The following is a 20,810-nucleotide window of genomic DNA, read 5'->3' as shown; positions in this document are numbered from 1 at the left end:
TGGAGAGATACCTTCTTTCAGCCCAGCCTTCTGGTTCCCTCCCCGGGTCTCCTTTTGAGCACCAGTAGGTCTTCAGTTAATCTGCTGCCAGTGGGAATTGGGGGGGGGGGATTCTGACAGACTTATGACACCCTTTTGGAGGAGTCTTCCAAGCCTGGAGCATGAGAGATTCCATCAAAGTCCCTGCCAGGCTGTGTGCCTGGGTTCCAGCAGGAGCATCTCTCCCAGGAGTCCAGATCCTGCGATGGGAAAGAAGTTGGAAGGTCCTACCGTAAACATGGTAAGTGCCTCAGAGGCACACATCTGCACATTTGCACCTACAGAGTGTACATGGATGGGGCCAGGCACACATATGCCATATACTAGTACTGCAAGCAGAGGCCACAGCACAGCCTCACACCCTAACTGCTAAGTTGTTGAGCACATGCACACAGGGCAGGTAGTCTTTGGTGGGTCTGAAGAGACCTTCTTCCATTCTGTGGCTCTTCCATTCTGTGCCGCCTGACCTCTATCCTCTGGTTTCCCATCCTATTCTTTGTGGGTCAGCCAAGTGCCTGGCCTGGGAGGGTTGCATATATTCTGAGTTGGGCTGCTTGAGCGCTGTCCTCGGTGCTGGATGCCTGGTGGGACATGCACATTTGAGAACAAGCAAGAGTGTTGGGAGGAGGTGACCTTGAAATCCAGGTGGTGTAGGGCCCAGCAGGATATTTACATTTATTCTACACTTATTCTTTCAGAAGAATGTACCAATGGGCTTTCTCCTTTCATCCCAGACACTGAAACAGAAGGTGTCCAACCCCTCAGCCAACAGTGTGACCATCTGTGGCTGTGGGTGGCTGGGTAGCCATACACTGTAGCTATGAGGGGCTTCTTAAGGTCTCATGTGCCACAAATAGCTATGTATGAAGACCATGATGGCCTGTGTCCTCAAGAAACACCTGTGATTCCATGTGGCTTCCTGTGACCTCCTGTGACCCCATGTGGCAGGCTGTGACTACATGGAGCCTCCTGTGACCTTGGTGGCCTCAGATCCAACCTTCCCAGAAGGGGAGATCTGAGGTCTGTGGTCCCCAAGGAATCTGGGCACTGATCAGGCCTCGTGATCCCTTTGCCAGAGCCTACACAGACCCTCACTACCTCTCTCCTCACTAGCTTGCGGGCGTGGCACCCAGAGGCTCCTGGTGTGTGCCAACTTGGGTCCTAGGGGTCGTCCGTGGCAGCGGGAACGGCTCACAGGCACGTGTGCCTCCTAGAACAGCTGACCGCAACCCCTCTGCCACCCGAGCCTGCCCAGCAATCAAAGGCAGGGTCACGCGGGGTAAGGGTCGCGCAGCAGGGGGGTGGGCGCGGCGTCACGCTCCCGCGCTCGTCTCCCGTGCGCCGCTCTCCTGCCCGTTTCCCCACAACGCCCGGTCCTGACGTTGGGGGCGGGGGCGCAGAGGGCTGGTCTGCGCGGCGGCCCGCCCCTCCCCCGCCCGGACCTCGGCGGTTCCGACGCGGCTGGGAGCGCGGGGGGCGCTCCGGACTCGGCAGGCTGCGGGGCTGGCAGGGGGGCTCCCGTGCGGAGCGCGCACCGCGCCCTCCCCCTCCTGCCAGGACTCCGCAGCGGCGCGGGGGGGGGGGGCGCTGCGGAGCGGGGGGGCGGGGGCTAAAAATACCCGGCGGCGGCGGCGGCGGGCGGCGGCGGCGCGGCGGCTGCTGGGGCTGCGGGGCTGCGGGGCAGCGGGCCCGGGAGGCCGTGCGGGGCCACGCTGGGCCCCGCTCACCGACATGCTGACCTTCTTCCTCGTCTCCGGGGGATCCCTCTGGCTGTTCGCGGGTAAGTCCCCGTTCTGTCCTCGTCCCAGAGCCCCATCCCCAGCGCGCTGTGGGATCTTGGCCCCGGGTGGAAGTGAGCCCCCAGTCCCCGCTGCTGAGCCGTCCCTTCAAGCCTCCTCCCACGACCCGGGCCTCCCAGGTCGTCCCCCCACCCCCTCAAATTCTGGCGGGCTCCGGGTCGGGTTTGAGAAGCAGCTAGGTGTGCGGAAATGAGGGGCCTTGCTCTCAGGACCGCACAACCTCGCTCCAGTTCTCGCACCTTCTCCCCTTATAGCGAGCTTCATCGGTGATCAGACTAGGCCGAGCCCACCCGTCCCCCAAGGGACAGACGTGGTGCATCCTTGTCCATCCCCAGGATCCAGAAACCTAGGGTGTTGGTCCCCGACGTTTTAATGCAGATCGGAGACACAACCAGCACCGACCTGGGGCCTCCTGATCCTGGGCAGGGGTCTCCTCAAGACCCCTCACTGCCTACCCTTGAGCCAGAAATCTTCGCAAGATTTCTGTAAAAGGGTGTTCACCTGACTCCTCAGCTCTGTCCAGTGTTTGTGTCCCCACTGCTCCCAGCCTTCTCCCCTCCCCCTCACCGGAGTCAGCTCCTCGCCCCTGCGTCCTTTTAGGAGGCTGTGAGGACCCTCTCTGAATCCTTGCCCAACACTCCTCCCTCCTCCTCCCCGGCCACACACACACCTGGGGTCTCACCACAGGCCCGTTCATCCACCAGTTCTGCTGCCTGCACCAGCCAGTCCCCTCTGAGAGTGTTGTGTTCCTCCAGGGTATAATCCCACTACAGGGTCTCCACTTCCGGCTGCCCATGTGCAGATTTAAGCCTGATAAGGTATGTGAAGTTTCAAACCTTAAAATGACCTTGAAAGGGACCTAGTCCAGAGCAAATACTCTAAGAATGTTAGTGTTTATTATTATTTCACAAACTGCAGCATCAGAGGAGGTAATATGGTTCTTTATGAGCCAAAGAAGGGGAAGCCAACCCTTCTGAAATCCTTACCTGAAACTTTACATGCATTATTTAAAATTCACAGCAAATACTAGGAGTTTGGTGGTGCTTTCCCTTTCTCACTGAGGTTCAGAGGTTAATTGACTTGTCCAGTGTCACATGGGTAATATCTGGCAGAGTGGGATTTGATGTGAGGTTTTAATTGAGCAATCATTGCTAAGTGCATGGTGGTATCAGGCCTGAACCTTGAGGGTTGGTGGGCCACGTAATCACTCCACCCCCCCAATGCCCTGAGTTGGGCCACAGGGATACTTCCCCTGAGCTGGGGAGTGAGTGAGGCCTCTCTAATCCCTTCAGCTCCCTAAGCTCCTTCTGTCTGCCGGTGTCTGAGGACGGGCTGTGCAGGGCCACTCTGGGCCTGATGTGCTCATCCAGCAGGCAAGGTCTGGGCTAGAGCTGGGGTCACAGGTAAGGAGCAGGAGTTACCAAAGTAATGAGGAGGAGGAGGATGGTGATAGCAACAGCCACCATTTACTGGTGATGGTCTCAGAGCCTTTCTCTAGTGCCAGGACCCTTTGCTCTACCCTTAGTAGGCCCTCACCCAGTGGTGGATCCAAGGGCAGTTCTCTGGAACCTTGGTCTTCTGCAGCCACAGGGAGAGGTCTGGGGACCACAGGGCCACATGTGCCAGGAGTAATCAGCAACCTTTGAGAAAAAGCCCCTCACAGTATTGGGTCCTTGGTCTGAAATTGGGGTTCAGCAGACACTGACTCAAACTGGCCTTCTGTCCTGCTTCATTGTGGAGCATTTCCCAAAGTGGTCACGTGCTTCCCTGAATGGGAGAACCGCCTCACTGAGGGACTGTACGGAGGCCTTGGAGCAGTCAGGGAAGGAGACTCTTGATGCAGGTGACAGCCGCTTCCATACAGGTCCGGCTGCTCGGTGCAAACAGGAAATTCCTCAAAGATGCCACACTTGGCATTAGAGTAAGAGACTGAGTAGTGATCATTGGATGGAATACCCCGTACACCTGTAGGGGCACTCCCAGATCATGTGTCCACCTTACTTGGGACTTTGCCTGGACCCCAGCTTTTCTCTGGGGAGAGAGAGAGAACTGCTAGGCTAAGACTGACAGCACATTCGGCCTTGTAATCTCCAGGGTCCCTGGGCAGCTATCAGATCCCTTTGGCTCAGCTAGAAACGGGAGACGACCCTCAAGGCGATGTCACTCTTTAGGAGAGTTTTGTGCTTCTGGCCCTAAGGAGACAAGGGCTGCCTTCAGGGCACTGCAGGGAGAGGATGGTGTGAAGGGTAGGAGGAAGCCCCCTGGAGGAAGAATTGTCTGTCTGAGAGAGGCAGCCATGTGCTCTGAACCCTAGGAGAACAAGAGCGGCCTCTGTCCTCTTCCCCACTGAAGAGGCCATCTCTGAGTCCTGGGCCAGCCCAGATCCCACCTGTGTGTTGAGTAGTAAACAAGGAAACAAATAAAATAGATCCAGCCTGAGTCAGATGCTGCACCTGGCCTGGGAAAACATGGTTGGTCTCTGTGCGGTGAGCACTCAGAGGACTGTGGGAGCAATGGATTGGCACTTCTGCCATATGGCACCACTGGGCAAAGTAGAAAGAGGCCCCCCTCTCAGTGGGTGAATTTCTAAAAGGGCAGCCTTCCCTCTAGGTTGTGCAGCCCCATGCCCCTGGACAAGGTCCATTCTGCTCAACCACATACCTGACCACTGGTGGCATCTTAATAGGCTTTTGCAGCATGCAGGGAGGTTTGTCAGAGGCAGATAGGCCAAACTCTGGGTAGAGAAAGTCAGGGCAGCCAAGGGGTGCACGAAGAACTGTGGGGGAGTGGGTCTTCAGGGTCTTGTGCCCGGGGAGGCTAGGTTGTAGGAGGAGGATGGAATCTGGATAGCAGGGGATTCTGGAGGAAAGGGCCCGGTGGGGGGCGGGTTTCTTTAGGCCGTAAAGGAGCTCTCCATTCAGCTGCAGTGGCCACGCTGAGCCAGCAGGGAGAGGGTGGTAGAGCTCAGAGAGGCTGTTGATGAGATTAGATGGGGCTCAGGTCGCGCTGGGCTCCTGGGAGGGGAAGGTAGGAGGCCCAAGTTGTGACCCTGGGGAATGGGGTTGGCCGGGGTGGCAGAGACTGGTGTGGCAGCCATTGGGCTGTAAGTGTCTGGGGCAGGTGCAGACGTGCACAGCTTGGCTGAGTTCAGCCCTATCCGATCTTTACCTGATTCCAGGCTCCCATTAGGGTGGAGGACTAGTATGAGATCTAGAGCCATTACAGGGAACCCAAGTAGGCACCTAGGACCCTGACAGATTGTGGAGCTCCAGGCAGAACAGCTGAGGGCATGCCTCACAAAAGAAAATTGAGATTTGCACATAGTGCACTGCCCTGTGGGAGAGTTCTGACCTCAGCGCCTTATCTTGCCCGGGCTGTGGTGGGATACAAGGGTCCTACCAGTGACAGCACACTGACACCAGAGGGCATCAGAACCTGGCCATTCTGCTCTCTGGCTGGTTTTCTGTCTCACGTGATCGTAAGGGCTCTCAGGTTGACCTTCAGAAGGCTGACTTTGGCTTGGCTGCAGGCCCAGATGGGAGCCAGGGCTGTCCCATACCCATAGCAAGCCGGATAAATGAGCATGAGGCTCTGGCTTGTTTGCAAAAGGAGGCAACGTTTACACGCGTTTGTATAACATGAGCTGCACTTTGTCATTAGCCATATAATTAGCCTGGAACATAGTAGGCACTTAAATATTCATTCAATGAAGTACTGTGGGAGGGGGGTTGTTTTTATGGCGTGGAGGGGAAGTGTTGTTGCAAGCGTACTGATTCAACTGCTGTTTCCCTGAGCACCTACCGTGGGTCAAGCACCGTGCTCTACAGTTCCCTAACCTTTCATGTAATCTTTCCCACAACACTGGGGTGCTGTTATCCCCATTTAAGATGAGTCAGTGAGGCTCAGGGAGGTACAGAGGGGAAGCAACTCCTAAGAGCTAGGAGCCAGGCCGTCCTCTCAGACTTGCAGTCCAGGGAAGGACCACCAGGTATGAGCAGCCTGTGCCTGAGCCCTCCAGCAGGCTCAGCAGAGGGCACAAGCAAAGGATCGGTCTTTGGGAGGAGGAGGAGGGTTTAAAGAGAGGACTGGCAAAAGAGCTAAGAGCAGGGCTGGCACATAGGAAGGGTCCCCTTAAATGTTAGCTCGAGCTAGGCCTTCCTTAAAGCGGGCACAGGGTTCTGACCTCCAGAAAGGGAGTTAAGGAAACAAGGCATTCCTGGCAGAAGGACAGTATGAGGAAAGACGGGCCGTAGGAGTGAAGGAAATCTCGGGACAAACTCTGCTTGGCCAGTGAGGTCACCAGGGCTGGGATCTGCAGGCTCTAGGATACCAACCCAGGCACCTGGGCTTTGTTCTGTGTCTGCAGTGGCTGCATCAAAGAAACATAGCCCAAACTGGGCATGTGGGTGGCCAAGGGGACCCTACCCCTGCGCTCCACATGCCTGTTCCACTGACCTGCAGCCTTTGGCCTCCTACACTATGATCTCCTGGAGGGCAAGGCCAGAGTTTCTCCTCTGTGAGCCTCAATCCGGGGCCAGGCACAGCGTGAGCCAGTGTTGGTTGCATTAATGAAGGTTAGGAAGAATTCTGTGAGAATAATTTATTTTAATAAGGATGTGTTTTATAAGCTGTTTTCTTACCACACATCAGTTAGCAAATAACAGAATTTGAATGTGCTCTTACTAAGTGCCAGGCTCCATGCCCACCAGGGGATGATGCCACTGTGGAAGAAGCAGTAGCGGGGGGAAGCAGGTGTGAACTCCTTGCAGGCAGGACAGCTCAGGCTTCCCTGGGAAACCCTTAGTCTAAGCTAAGAACTCAGAACAGAAGGAGGTGCTCCAAAAGTGTTTGCGGAAGGAAGGAAGGAAGGAAGGAAGGAAGGAAGGAAGGAAGGAAGGAAAGAAGGAAGGTAGGTCAGCCAAACCCATAGCTGCAGGTGATTGCTTTTGTAGAATATATTCTTCTCTGAGGGCAAAGTCCTTTTGTCTCAGAGCTCCAGTAGGCTGGGAGCTCTGGCCAAGCAGAGCAGAGAGCAGGCCCTAGTCTTGGTCCCCAGCTCACTGGATGGGCTGGTGTGCTGGCCCCATTTCCTGCCTTGGCCTGGACAGAGTCCTTAGTAGTCACCCATTGGGCCTCAGGGATACTTCTTTGGGGTGTCCTTCAGGTTGCCCAGGCTGGTTTCCCACCATTATTTGGCTGCTCTGGGAGCTCATGGTGGGTGGAGTCATTCCCAGACCTGGATCCTTTTTGTGGCTTCTGATTCATGTGAGGCTTGATCTTGATCATCTGATTCTGTGACAGGCAGAAGTGGCAAGATGGGAAGTGGGTTGGGACAAATTCTGAACCAAGCTGAGCTATCTGTTCTGAAACCCAGCCTATAATCTCAGAGCCTGAAGGATTTCAACTCCCAAGAAGTCCCACCTGTGTTTACTCCCCTGCTCTGCCCAGAGACATCTTTCTTCTCCGGACAGGCAGTCCAGGCATTTGGCTGGGAGTGTTTGTGGAGAATCGGGGGAGGCTAGCTTTTGATTTCCTCTCTGTCCATTCAGGCCTGCATTCTGAGATAGCTGTCTTCTGGGAACTTTAGAGCAGGAAGTGGGCCAGGATGGTGCCAGTGAGGGAACAATCAGCATTTCCCTTTTCAGACCCTGGGAGAAGCAAATCTGGAATGACACCTGTTGGAGTCAGGAACAGACCCAGTGATTGATGGCTATTAGAGGAAAGGGAGAGAGGACAGGCAGGCCCAGGTTGAATGGGCAGCTCTGGGCCCAAGACCACTAACCAACACCAGGAACCCTGCCCTGTCCCCAGCACACTGCACCCGCCCGGACCACCAGCATAGCAGGTGGATCCCGAGGAACCAAGCAGGACTCAGCCCTGCTACAAAGCCCTGTGTTTCCCTGCGGTGTGTGGATTATTGTTGGGGCTAAGTATCTCCAGTCCCGCTCCTGACCAGCAACCCTTGCCCCTATAGACCAAGTGGCTGCAGATCCTGTCGAGTAGGCAGAAGGGTCACTGGGAGGGACGGTGAGGTCAATCAGAGATTAGACAGCAAGGCTACACAACAAGGACAGCCAGAGGTGGGGGAAGGTAGTTGGAGCTGGGACAAAGAGAGTGGAGGGATGGAATAAGGGTCTGCCGATGAGATTGGACAGGGTGGTTGGCCAGAGGCTGGGTGGCGAGACTCCAAAGGCCAACAAGAAGAAGGCAGAGAAGGGAGACTCACTGGGACCCATCCAGGCCTGCAGTGACCCCCGAACTTTGGAAGCTGGGGTCTGCATGAAACCACTTAAACCCCAGGACCCTGCTTACTTCTGGCAAACTTCAGTGTTAACAGTGATAGTCCCTTCCAGCAGATGGGTTGAATGTGGTTCTCTAGGGGACACCCTCAACTCCCACACTCAGCCCCCCTCCCTGCCTGCGGTCTCTCTCCACAATCCTCACTCTGCCTGAGTGCTGAAGAGAAAGGGAAGGTGGGCCTCCCCCTGGCCAGTGGGCTGGTGGGAGATGGGGGTATGTATATCCCTGACCTCCCTGCCCCAGGTCAGGTATCAGGGAAGGCTATGACCCGGGAAGCACCCTTTCCATCTGTACCGAAGTGTCCTTTCCCCTCCCTCCCTCTCTCCCTCCCTCCTCCTTCTCCTCCTCCTCCTCCCCTGCGTCCTGTTCCTCCCGGGGTGGCTCCATGAACACTCACAGACATGCCTGGCTTCTTGGCTCCGTGGGCGTACCAAGTGGCACCAGCCTCTAGAAGGGAGACCCGTGGAGGGAGCAGCAGTGGATGCTCATCCGAGATAGCATCGTCTTTGGGCTGAGAAGCTGACCAGGCCTGTTGCCTTGGATTTCGGGGAATCTACAGAGCATCCTCCAGACCTCCTATTGGTTTCGAATCAGTTCCTTAAGTGGTTTTGTTCTAGATTTCTCCTCAGGCTAAGCCATCATGTGTGTGTTTGAGGGCTCCCTGTGTCACTGTCTCCTGTTCATGGGAGTCTGAATAGCACCCTTACTTCATAGGGTACAAGATTTGTACTGTTGGTCATGGACGGCTCCCGGTGACCCTTAGGGGTATTGGAAAAGCAGCATTTCTGGCCTCTGGAAGTCCGAACAAAAGTGAAGTCTGATCTTGTCATGGGGCCTCTGTGGAGGATGGAGTCCAAGCCCTGGAGTGTCCCAGAAGCTTATGATCTCACACACCGGGCTCTGGGTTCCCATGAGCCCCAGCCACAGCTTGAGGGCTCTTGGGCCAGCAAGCCGGGCGAGGCAGGCTGAGGATGCCTGTGGCCTCCATTCTTAAAAAGTCCTTCCTGTGCGCTGCAAGGTCTTTTGTTTACCATCATTTTTCTTCCCTTTTCTATGTTTAACTGTCAACACCCTGAGAATTACCAGCGTTCCCTCATAGATAAAAGGTGGTGACCTCAGAGCCAGCCATTCCTATTTCTGCAAGGGGCAGAACCAGACGAGCCTCAGAATGAGCCAGTCCCACTCTTCGGTGCCACCCACTCTGACCTGACACAGGGCTTTCCTCAGGAGCCCCAGAGGCCTCCGGCTCCCTCTGGAAAGGTGGTGGGTTCAATAAGAATCCAAGTGATGGGTGCTCTCGGTGGGTCAGTGTGAACAACGTCCAACAGCCTTCCCCGGGCCAGCCAGGGCCTCGTTTTGCTTGGGTCTGAAAGAGATTTTTGTTTTCTGGTGAGAACAGCCCCAGTCTGGCGCCAGACCCAGCAGCAGGAATACAAACCCTTTCATGTGACAGGCCCAGAGTGGAAAGATACAGCAGCAGGTCCTCCCCTGCACTCCTCGGGGAGGCGGGCATTTGCATATTCCCCATTCATCCTGGCCTTGAAAAGGAGGCCCGAGGTCTCAATGCTCCCGGCCCAGCCGAGGGCCGGGCTGCTTGAGCCTGGCATTAACCCTGTGGACGCCAAGGGCCCCTGCTAGCCGAGAACAGGACTGGCCGAGAGCAGGACTGGGCAGCCGGGGGTGGCGCAGTGAGAGACAACTGCTTTGGGAGGTGGCAGGGTCCCCCCGACAGGCATAGCCTTCGGCTGAACTGAGTGAAACTCGGATTTGTTACTTTTTGTGGCATTTGGAAGAGGAGCATTGTCAAAGTATGGGGGAGCCAGGAAATTAAGCTATTTATCAAATTTTCCAGAAAATTTACCTCTAACCAAAGGCAAAACTCTCTCTTCTCTGCTCATTGTCTCTTCTGGGACAAAACCAGTGGCCCTCGGAATGGTTGGGAGGGAGTCTTGGTGGCTCGTGGCTGTAGCAGCGGCCCCTTCAGCAGGGAGCTAGGGGCGCAGCTTGCCTGGGGACTTGTGCATCTTTTTTTTTTTTTTTTAAAGATTTTATTTATTTGACAGAGAGAGACACAGTGAGAGAAGGAACACAAGCAGAGGGAGTGGGTAAGGGAGAAGCAGGCCTCCCGCCGAGCAGGGAGCCCGATGCGGGACTCGATCCCAGGACCCTGGGATCATGACCTGAGCCGAAGGCAGACACTTAACGACTGAGCCACCCAGGCGCCCTGGGACTTGTGCATCTTAAAACCCCCGGGTACTCAGAGCTGGTGGGTTCTGTTAGCTCGTGACTGTGACCCAGAAGACATGAGGCATGTATGCAGTACCACGACACTCTTCTCTCCTCTGCAGCTACGTGCTGGCCTCCCAGCCTCGGCTTCCTGCCCCTTTCCTCAATGCAACCAGACTCTGTCCTGGGAGCCTCAACATCTTAGAGCATCTCTAATCAGATGTTCGCTCTTCCTGCGACTTACCAACCCACTTCTGTCCCTCGGTTCACTTCTCAGAACACTCCTTCCCGTCTGCTCCTGATTCCCTCCTTGCTCCCCATCCCTGACTGAGGATGTGTCCCGGGTTCTGTCTCTTGTGCATTTTTTCCTGAGCAGGGTGTCAGCGAGCAAATCCCCCTCTTGCTCCCCCCACGTCTGTGATCACAACCATATCTTAGCAGGCCCCTCCTGGAGAAGGTCACGTCCTGTGCTGTGGCCACTGCAGTGAGCTCTGAGACCCAGGGAGCGGCCTCTGGTCCCTTGAGCTTGAGCCTGTTAGGTTCCCAGTATGTCCTCAGTTTGGGCTGGTGACAGAAACGGATCACGGCTCCTGAGGCCAGGACACTGGCAGTCCTAACACGGACTGAAGGAGGGGAAAGGATCATGTTGCAGTCGCAGGATTTGGCTTCCGGCACAGTGGGGCCTGGCCAGGGGGTGTCTCTCTGTTCTTGTGGTGCTCACAGCCCTCAGCAGCATCCCCGAATTCTGCCTGCTGTCCCCAGCGGGGGGGCGGGGGGGTGGCTTGGTGTGAAAGGAAGGACAATGAGGCTGAGGCTCATCCATGCCATCAGCCCTGGCTATTGCATTCTGTAAATATTTCCAAAGGGACTGCCGCCGGGGTTAGCCTCTGATGCCCCTCTTGGCGCTGAAATTCTAGTTGGGCCTGATTCGTGGTGAGGACAACACTTATCTCTGAGCTTGTGAAAGACACTGTGTTTCTCTTTGCTCCTCCGTCCTCAAGGTTATTTGTATTTTTTAAGTTCCTGAAAGTGTCGTATGAGCCTGGCTTCCCAGTGTTCCCGTCAGGAATGTGGGCCCATGTTCCCTGACCGGGGCTTTGGGTGAGTGGGCTTCTTTCGAGGTGCTGGCGTGGTGGGAGGAGGGCCCCGGGAGAGGGGGGCAGTGAAGGCCGCTTCCTGGACTGAATGGCTAAAGGGAGGCATGATCAAGGTTGAGTCGGGGCCAGTTGGTACAGGTGGCCCCGCGCAGTGGGCAGGCACGGCCTGCCGGGGGTGGGCTTTCCCACACCGGAGAGGCTTAACTAACCTTCACAGCTCTCTGCAGGCTTCTTGGGGAGGCTCGGCAGGTGAGTCGCTGTGTAACCCAGCAACCTGCGTCCCAGCCTCTCAGGGGATGTGCGGCCGGTCTCACCTGGCAGTTCCCCAGTCGGGGAGGCCCCGGGCCCCATCCCTGCACCAATCATCTGTGGCACTGTGACTAATTAAAACCCAAGAGGAAGATGGAAAGAAAGCCTCTCGCGCGCTGCGCCCGGTAGAGCCGAGCGTGAATATCTGTGAGCACGGGGTGGATAGCAGGCCAAGGGTGGGCTGCTGTGTTTGCGTGTCTGCCTGGGAGGGTCACACAGGTGTGGTGGTGCACACATCTGTGCTTTTCTTAGCCGAGCGCCTGGGCCACACCCTTCCTGGGCCAGAACTGCTGCCGAGCCTCCGTGTCCCCCGCACCCTGTGTGGTTTTTCATCAGCCAGGACCTGGGTTGTGGCCACTGAATTTCCTGCTCCCAAAGCTGCCCCGAGAAGCACTAAAGGAAGATTTTGTCTTATTTTAAAACATCTCTGAAGATGTCTAGATAAAAGGAAGGGTCCTGCCAAGAAGGAAGAGGTAGGAGCTTTGTGAGCAGGAGGTGGGCCGTCAGGCATTTGTGTATTTTACAGCTTCCTCGGGGTGGATTGGAGGAGGCTATGGCCTGGGGGCCCAGAGAGGCCCCTGCCAAATTCCCAGAGAGGGCAGCCGAGGCAGGAAGCTCCCCTCCTGGCCTGCCCTGGGGTGGCGGGCTGAGCAGTGGAGGCTGCCTCAGCCCTCAGTTGCCTGGCCTGTGGGCTCCAGACTCACTAGGCTGGCTGTGCGCACAACCCCTGAAGAGGGAGCTCAGAGCCCTGGACTGTGGCGTGGGACAGCCCTGCTGCTGAGGAGGTAGGCCGCATTTGGGTAGACAGTGGCCCCACTTTGGCAGACTTGGAAGCACCAGGTGTGGGTAGGGCCCGGAGGGTGGCCAGCAAACTACTATGGCCTGGATTTGTGTTTTACTCTTCAGCAGCAGCGATCATCTTCCTGCTGTGTGCTGTGTGTCCTTACTGACGTAGGAGTAAGAAATGGCCATACCAGAGCCCCACCCCCACCCCTTAACCTAGAGAGACAGACCTTGCAGGAGTGAGGCCCTGGGAGTCCCTGGGACCTCTGGTCCCAGTCTGTCTGCCAGAGGTGCTGAGAGAGTTCAGAGCTCAGCTTTGGTTCCACCGGGCCAGGGTGTGGGTTCTGGCTTGGGGATGACAGTATCTCTAAGGGCAGGCATTAAGGAAGGGCTGATGTGCTGGCCTGGGGTCTTGCAGAGTAGACAAGCCAGTATCTTCTACCTGCTGGCCCGGATCCTTATTCTGGAGCGTCCAGAGCATCTCTAATCAGATGTTTTATCTGGGACTGTGCCCAGTTTCCTTCCTTGCCCCAAGTAGGCAGGTTGTGACCTTTTGGGGTGGAGGGGAATAGAGGCAGCCCCTGAGACCCTGAGAGGGGCTGGAGGTGGAGTCTCCTGGGCCCCCAGATGCCTCACTTAGTCAGAGATCTGGCATCCCCACCCCCACGCCCCCCCGACTTCCTACCACTTCCGCCACTCACGCGGCCGGCAGGTCCCCAGCCCCTGGCTGAGGCTCTGGTCCCTAATCAGTGTCACAGATGGAGGTGTAAAGAGGCTTTGTCCTTAAGTGACCCATTTGGCAAACTCCGTCCAGAACTGAAGACAGAGTGGGGGCGGGGGGGAGAAGCCGCGGGTGGAGCTCCGGCAACCCGGCAGAGCGGGGGTTAAGGCGGGTTGCTCGGCTCCAAGCTGATCTGAGCCAGGGCTGCCCAGTGTGCAGATGGAGGCGGGGGCTGGCAGCTCCTCATAGAGCGGCTCTGTGCTCAGGTCCCTGCCAGACCTGCCCCCACGGCCGCCAGGGAGCCACTGCCACCGCTGTTAACGCCGCCGCCAGCGCCCGGCTTCCCAGAGCGGGCGGCCGTTGCCATCCGTTGTCCCCAGGAGGGCAGACTCGGGGCAGGGCCTTCGCCACTTTTGTGCTTTGCTCAAGATGTGGTAAGCTCTCTCCCTGAGCCCCACACACCCCTTATAAAGGGAGGCTGGTACTGGTGGGACCAGTTCAGCCGCCTCCCCAGTGCCAGGAGCCCTCTGGAAAGGTAGGGTGTGAGTGCATGTCCTTTTGCAAGTTCCCTCTGTGCCCTTCTGGCTGGCCAAGAGATGGACTAACTGCTTTCGCTAACCACTGTCTACCGAGTGTTTCACTTCCTCTGTGATCGGCACCACATTCTCTGTCCATGACCTTCTTTGAGAAGAGGCCCACAGGAGTCAGGTGACTTGTCCAAGGTCATAACTGCTATCAAGAGTGTGAGTCAAGGTTTGGACCAGGTCAGTGCAGCACCAGAACCCGCCTTGGGACCCTTTCCCTGGCCCGTTTGCCGGAGATCCCGGTCCCTGGGAGAGGTTGTGATTTTCTTTTTGAAGCTTTTAACTGGGAGTTGAGGATGTTTTTTAATGATCTGGTGGCTTGCCCTGCGCTTGCCTACCATTTCTGAACTCCTCAGAGGTTTTCAGGGACTCAGAACCCCACTGCAAGAGCCCCCACCCCACTCCAGGCTGATACAGAGGGAACCTGGGTGATTCTAAAGGAAGGGAAGAATCTGAGGGTCAGGGAGTCCTTCAGCACCAGCATGATGAGTTGGACTTTTGTCCTAAGGTAGTAGGGAGCCAGAGAAGGTTTTTGAGTAGTAGCACGACATGGTCATGTCTGTGTATCAGGAAAATAACCTTGGTGTCAGTGTAAGCACCAGTCAGAGCAGGGACGCCTGTGAGGAGGCTGCTGTGTGAGCCTGGACTGCGCTTGGTGGTGGCTGGACCAGGCCAGGAGCTGTGGGGGTGAAGAGGGGCAGCCACCTTTGAGGGGTATTTAGGAGGTGGCCCTGACAGAGCCATCTAGCTAGGTTGCAAAGGTCTAGAGTGCTGGCATTGGGAGGCTGGTCAGCAGAGGATCCTTAGAGCCAAGCCATGGGACTCAGGGCCGTCTCCACAGGGACTGTGCCCTGGGCTCTGCCTCTGCCATTCGGCTGCTGTGGCACCAGCAGGCTCCCCACCAGGGTCTCTTTCCTCCCATTGTCTCCTTTCCTGCGCTTGGACAGCTCTGCTTTTCACCACCTATCTTCCAGGGCCCTGATCAGTGGAGGCCCTAGTATGGTGTGGGGAGTCCCAGGCCCCTTGCCACCAGCTGGTATCCTGAACTCTTCCGTGGCAGAGGAGAAAAAGGCATAGGATATGCTGGAGGAGGGGAGACCGGTTTGCGCTGAGGGTGGGGTCCTCCCTCCTGGTGAATATTTACAAACACAGCAGCTCACTTGGCAACAGGGCCCCACTGATTCCCTTGGGTACTGCCCACCCCCCCATCCCTGTCCCATGCTACTGCCACCAGGAGAGCCTCCTGGGGCACGGGAGGAGGCAGCTATTGCTGGCATCCCAGGGACCTCCGAGTCCTACCCTGGTCCAACAGAGAGGGAGTGAAGGTCAGAGTAGGCCGAGGCCCTGTGAAGGAGTGACTCCCAGGCCTAGGCTCTACCCTGCCCCCATGCCAAGGGTTTGGTGGCATTGGTTGACTCTCAGGCCCGTGTCCTCACAAGACCTGAATCTGCAGCTCTGCCCTGCAGTGGCTCCCAGGTCTGAAGGGACTCTCGGGGTGGATGCAGGCGGTGGCCCTGACGGTGTGTGAGAAGCTTGGCGAGCCTGGAAGCATGACACGGTGCACCACCGATTGCCCCGGGTGCTGCCCACCAGGCAGGGGTGCGGGCCCGACCTGAGGAGGAGGGAGGAGGCAGACCCTTTCTCCACCACCTTCCGTTGCCCCAGGCAAGTGGGCTTCCTAGAGAGAAGGACCCAGCCAGGAGAAGTTGGTGAGAGGGAGGGTGCCCACCCCTAGTGTGTGCACGGTGGAGATCCAGCCACGGGCCTGACTAGCTGCTGCCACTTCACGGACTCTGGTGGCCTCGGGCTACCTCCCACCCCTGCAGTCTGGGCCTGGGCTCTTCTGAACAGGGCTGGAGCCGGTTATCTATGGGCTCAGCAGCCCCGGACGTAGAGGTGTGGGTATGGACGGTCCAGTGCCGGCAGGGGTGGGTGGCCGTCCCACACGAGGTAGGGGTTGGGGAGGCTGTAGTCTGGGGCCTGGATCCCGGCCCCCCCCCTTGCTCCCTGTGTACCAGTAGACGGCAGCTACCTTCTTGGGCGGCGTCTGTGCGCTCCCACCTTAGGCAAGGGCTTCCCAGACACCAGCAAGTCAGGAAGTTTAGGCAAGTTCTGTTCTTCCCTCTCCTGGGGACTGTGCTACTTTGGTGACTGGTGACAGAGGCCACCTCTCAGACTTGTGGCAGTGACACATTTGTACATTTCCTGAGTGGAATATTCAGCTGGCTAAGTGCTCCCCGCTCTCTCTCAGCTCCAGCCTTGTATGTTGGCTTCCCTGTGCTCAGGACACCCTTTCCTCTTTGTCCTTCTGTCTCAGCACCAGTACGACTCCCTGCCAGAAGCCAGTGCTGACTCCCCATACTGAGCCGGGCACCTTCTCTGGCTCCCCATGCCTGATCACGACCCAGACCGCGCTGCATGGCCCTGCATCCCCTCCCAAGCCAGAGGGGAGCGGGGAACCGTGTGAGGGTTTGCTCCATGATTGAGGGTTGGGTGGGTGGATGGATGACTTGGCCATTCTGGGCTGTGCTCTGTGAAAACCCCAGCATTGCAGCAAGGGCTGCAGATGCCCACGTTCTGCTGCAGCTTCGCATCCAGGAGCAACTGCCAAGGGCTGGTGTACTGTTGGTAGGGAGCTACCTTTCCAGGGTTCTCTCTGACATTTTTGGGACCACGTGGCTGAGCTCTTGGGCTTGTCCGAGGCTTCTCAGCCCATTGACCCAGCTCAGCCCATTAGAGGAAATGTCCGGGAGCTCGGAGCCCACCCCAAGAGCTGAGGAGCGTATCTGGATTTTCTATATATAGACTAAGTCACTTATCTGATAGGCATGGCTGTGACTCAGTCTCCCCATCTGCTGCTTAGGGAAGTAAATGTCCCAAGGAAGCTGGCTGATCCCCTGCCCAGAGTCTTCCCCAGAGTGGTTTTCCTTGGTGAATTCACTGGGGTCCGTAGCTGGGCCTCTTCTCAGCTGGTGCAGTACCTTCATGTGATCGATATGCCCGGAGTGATTTGTTCCTGTGGGGTAGCCTGCAAACTGATCTAGCTCAAGGAGGCTGCCAGGAAAACTGGGTTTCCAGCTCAGGAACTCCGTGAGAATGACCAGGCTGGCTTGGGGCCTTACTTTCTCTGCACCCCAGGCAGCACCCAGAGTCTGTGGGTGGTTCACAGGTGTTCCCAGGACTCAGAAGGCCTGTTGTGCCATGCACAGAGCATCGGCTCCCGGGGCCTAGCCACCTCTGCCCGGTGCTTGGACCTGCCTGGACTGAGCATTCTAAAGATGGGCAAGGGGAGGTCCACAGAGGTGGGTTATGTGAAACCTCGTACGGCTTATAAGTGAAGGAGAAGGGATTTGAAGCAAGATTTGCCTGCTTTCTCGGCGATGACCTGGCACATCACTGACCTCATCTCTGGTGTGGTGATGTTACAGTTTAGTACAAATATTGTCAGGATTTCAGCAGATCTCTCAGGGGTCAGGCAATTGCTGCTTGGCTCATATCCTGTGGCGGTAGAATGGCTGCTGTTGGGTTTCTCGTTGTTTCCCAAGAAGCGAAACCACAGCCATGCTTCCAGAGGTAGACGGCCAGTAAGGAGAGCGGCTGTGGATGGTGAAGTGGTGCCTGGAGCCCACCCAGCCCTCGTTCTGCTGGCAGACCCGTAGGTGTTGTGTGGCGTTTCTAGCCTCGGATCTGCCTGGGCAGTGACTCCGAAGAGGCCCTAGCAGGGATAAAAGCATCCCATGCCTCGTCCATCCTTGCTCCCTCTCTCAGTCCTGGGCGAAATGCAGACCCCTGAGCCCAGCTGGCCATGTCTGCCCTGCCAACACGGTTCACTTAGCCATCAGGAGGACGTGGTAGCTCCTGGGACCTGTTCTCTTTGAACCAAAGTTAGTCACTAGTGCTTCCCACAGAAACGCTTCTGCTGCCCACCCCAAGGCATCCTCTCTGTCCCCTGGTAGGCTTACTGTGTCCCCTCGGGCTGGGGTGGGCAAGCCTGGCACCCTGCCTGCCATAGGTGGTATCACGAGAAATGCACTTTGCTGAGCCCTTTCTCTCTGGGCCTTGGTTCCTTTCCCTTCCCACCAGTTTAACACGTGCTCCCTGGGCCACTTCCGTTTGCTCTGGACATTAGTGGATGGGATGTCCAGTTAAGGGGCCCAGTTAATGGTGGGGCCACCTGTACCTCTTGGTGCTTGGTCAGGGACAGTGCACAGTGCTCAGTGGTCTGGGGCCAGGGAGCGGGGCCTTGACCCCGCCCCGGCTGCTCTTGGTAACGCTACTCTTCCTCAGAAGGTTGGCCCCAGCATCACCTCTGGCCCCGGCAAGACTTCGGCTCCAACTTTCCTTCAAGGAGGGCCTGGGGTGGATCAGGATGTGGACCTGGGGGAACCCTGCTGTGTCACTCACTGGACCCTTGCCAGATAGATCAATGACCTTATGTCATGAGGGCCAGGGGTGTCTGTCAGGATGGGTCTGTGGGCTCTGCTCCCCTTGCCTTCTGTCTCCCTCAGGCTCAGGGCCTGGGGCTGGGAGCTTTGGAATGGGGTGGGAGGAGCCTGCATCACCCCACTCATTCTGGCCACTGTGCTCTTCTTACTCCAGGAGCAAAGAGAAGCACAACGGTATGACCACACGGGAGAGGTGGTGCACCCAGACCCTGGGGCTCAGGAGGCTTTACTCCGGAGCTGTCAGACCATGCGCTGGCCTCTGGAAGATACAGAAGCCTCTGTCAGTCATGGCCCAGGGCCAGCGCGTATGGTTCTCAGGAGAACTGGGCTGGATGTCTGACTCTCAGGGGTGACTCCTCAGGGTTCCGGCCTGTCACTAGAAAGGCCTTTCTAGGAAGCCAGCTTCTGGGATGTGCTGTGTTGCACCAGGCGACTGTGTACCCCAGCTAGCCCAGGGCCCGCCCTACAGTGTATTTGGCCAGGGCCTGGCCAAGGTCACTGTGTCAATTGTGATCCAAGACAGTTGGAAGGACAGACCTGAGACTCCTCCCTGGCCTGCCATCAGCTTTCCTCTCTCACCCACCTCTTGTTTCCTGCAGAGTTCATTCTCTCGCTTCTGGAGAAGATGCAGACCCAGGAGATCCTGAGGTTGCTGCGGCTGCCTGAGCTGGGTGACTTGGGCCAGTTTTTCCGCAGCCTCTCAGCCACCACCCTCGTGAGTGTGGGTGCACTGGCCGCCATCCTCGCCTACTGGTTCACTCACCGGCCAAAGGCCTTACAACCACCATGCAACCTCCTGATGCAGTCAGAGGAAGTGGAGGTGAGCAGAGTGTCATAGCTGGCGGCAAGGAGTGGGCAGAGGCGTCTTGAAGGCAGAAGGCAAACTTGCAGCTGATTTGACCCAAAATGGTGCAGAGAATTTCGTTTTCCCCTGGCAGTGAGCCAGTACGCCTCCCCGGGGCCTTGAACAGGGTCTTCTACACGATGCTTCTCTGCCTTTCCCAGGAACTGATCCATGGCCTTGCACCGGATCTCTAGTTTGTCTGCTTCTTGGGTGGGAAGCCTTGGCTTGCCAGTGCTTCAGTAGAAAGCCTGAGGTTCTCAAGGGGCCGCCAGGTAATTTTGCTCTTGGTCTCCCTGTGCCCAGCGCTGGTCTGGAGCTGGAACTCAAGAGCTGAGCCCACCTCGTGGCCCTGTCTTCCCAGAGCACATGGACTCACGGGAGGGCCACCAAGGGGGGCAGGGGCAGTGGCCCAGCCTGGACAAGGGTATTCCAGGCTCACTCTAAAAGGACTAGTGAGATTTCTTTCTTTCTTAAGCTTGTGAAATTTATTTTGTCTTTTAAAAAATTGTCTTTTTCTTAAACTTTATTCATTTTGAATAGATAACATATTCACACTTCCAAAGAGAAAAAGGTCGCAGACTGAAAAGCTTCTACCTTCTTCCCCTTGCCTGCGAGTTCTCCCTAGAGAACTGTCCATGAGCGAATGGATAGTTATCCTCCCCTCTTTTTTTTCTTTTAAGACTTCATTTATTTATTTTAGAAAGAGAGAGTGAGAGGAGGGGGAGGGGCAGACAGAGAGGGAGAGAGAATCTTGAGCAGACTGTGCTGAGCACGGAGCCTGGGGGCAGGGGGGCTTTACCTCACAACCACGAGATTACAGCCTGAGCCCAAATCAAGAGTCAGATGCTTAACCCCCTGAGCCACCCAGGCGCCCCTGCCCCTCTTTTTAAATGCTATCCTGCTGCATACACAGTTCAGCGTCTTGCTTTTTTGCTCTTGAGGGTGCATTCGGCAATCATGAGCATGGCAGAATTTTGTGTGGTAGGAGAAGATGCAGGTCTAGATAGGACAGGGATCTTCAGGGCACTTTTCCTGCAGAAGGCATGATGTGTGCAGAGGTGTGGGTATGTGTTCTTGCACTTGGTGGCCTTGGGAAATAGTGATTCACATGGGGTAGCTGGATGGTGGAGAGGGGTACCCCTGGACTAGCAGAGTGGTGACCAGAATGGCCTTTGGTGACTGGCAGCCCTGAAGGGCTGGCCACGCCTCTTACTAGCTATATGGTCCTTGGCAGTTTCTTAATTCTCTGAGCCTCAGTGTCCTCAACTGCCAAGTGGGTAATAAAAAGAGTGCCCACTTCCTAAGGTTGTGGTAAGGATTTGGTAAGATGACACAGAGAAAGTAATAGACTGTTTTGGTAAGCTTATAATTACAACTCGCTTGGAGAGGCCAGTAAGGACAAAGCCCCACGGGCCAGGACCCTGGAGGTGGGCAGCATGGATTTACTTTGGGTTTTTAGTAGTAAAGAGATGCGGGGCCAATTTGTGCTGTAGAAGGATTGAGCGGCCTGGGCAGGAGTGTTCCTGGACAGGTACCTTCGGCCAGTACACAAACTAATTCACACTATTATGTGAATGATGGATGGCACCCAAATGATTCTTAACCTAGGGGCACAGCAGCAGCAGATGATGATGAGGGCCGTCCCGATGCCAGAGGGTAGCCG

General features: G+C 56.5%; 1 protein-coding gene across 5 annotated transcripts in view; it reads left to right on the top strand.

The window, feature by feature from the left end:
• The first annotated feature begins 1,725 nt into the window (after positions 1-1,725).
• The window catches only part of ACSL6 (acyl-CoA synthetase long chain family member 6), a 65,628-nt gene continuing 46,543 nt past the window's right edge, over positions 1,726-20,810 (top strand). For 2 of the 5 annotated variants that reach the window (XR_004680873.1, XR_004680874.1), the window contains exons 1-2: positions 1,726-1,819; positions 18,903-19,123. Coding sequence is in view for 3 of the 5 variants with exons in the window: in XM_035014071.1 (XP_034869962.1) it covers positions 1,771-1,819; positions 18,903-19,123 (270 nt within the window). In the remaining 2 variants the exon portion in view is untranslated. Of the gene's footprint in view, positions 1,820-13,539; positions 13,810-18,902; positions 19,124-20,810 lie in introns of those variants that run through there. The other 3 variants (XM_035014071.1, XM_035014074.1, XM_035014073.1) reach the window with 3 other exon arrangements.

Source organism: Mirounga leonina, unplaced genomic scaffold (genome assembly GCF_011800145.1).
Source record: "Mirounga leonina isolate KUSES-001 unplaced genomic scaffold, KU_Mleo_1.0 Mir_168, whole genome shotgun sequence".
Taxonomy (NCBI): domain Eukaryota; kingdom Metazoa; phylum Chordata; class Mammalia; order Carnivora; family Phocidae; genus Mirounga; species Mirounga leonina.
This window is presented reverse-complemented; position numbering and strand designations above follow the sequence as displayed.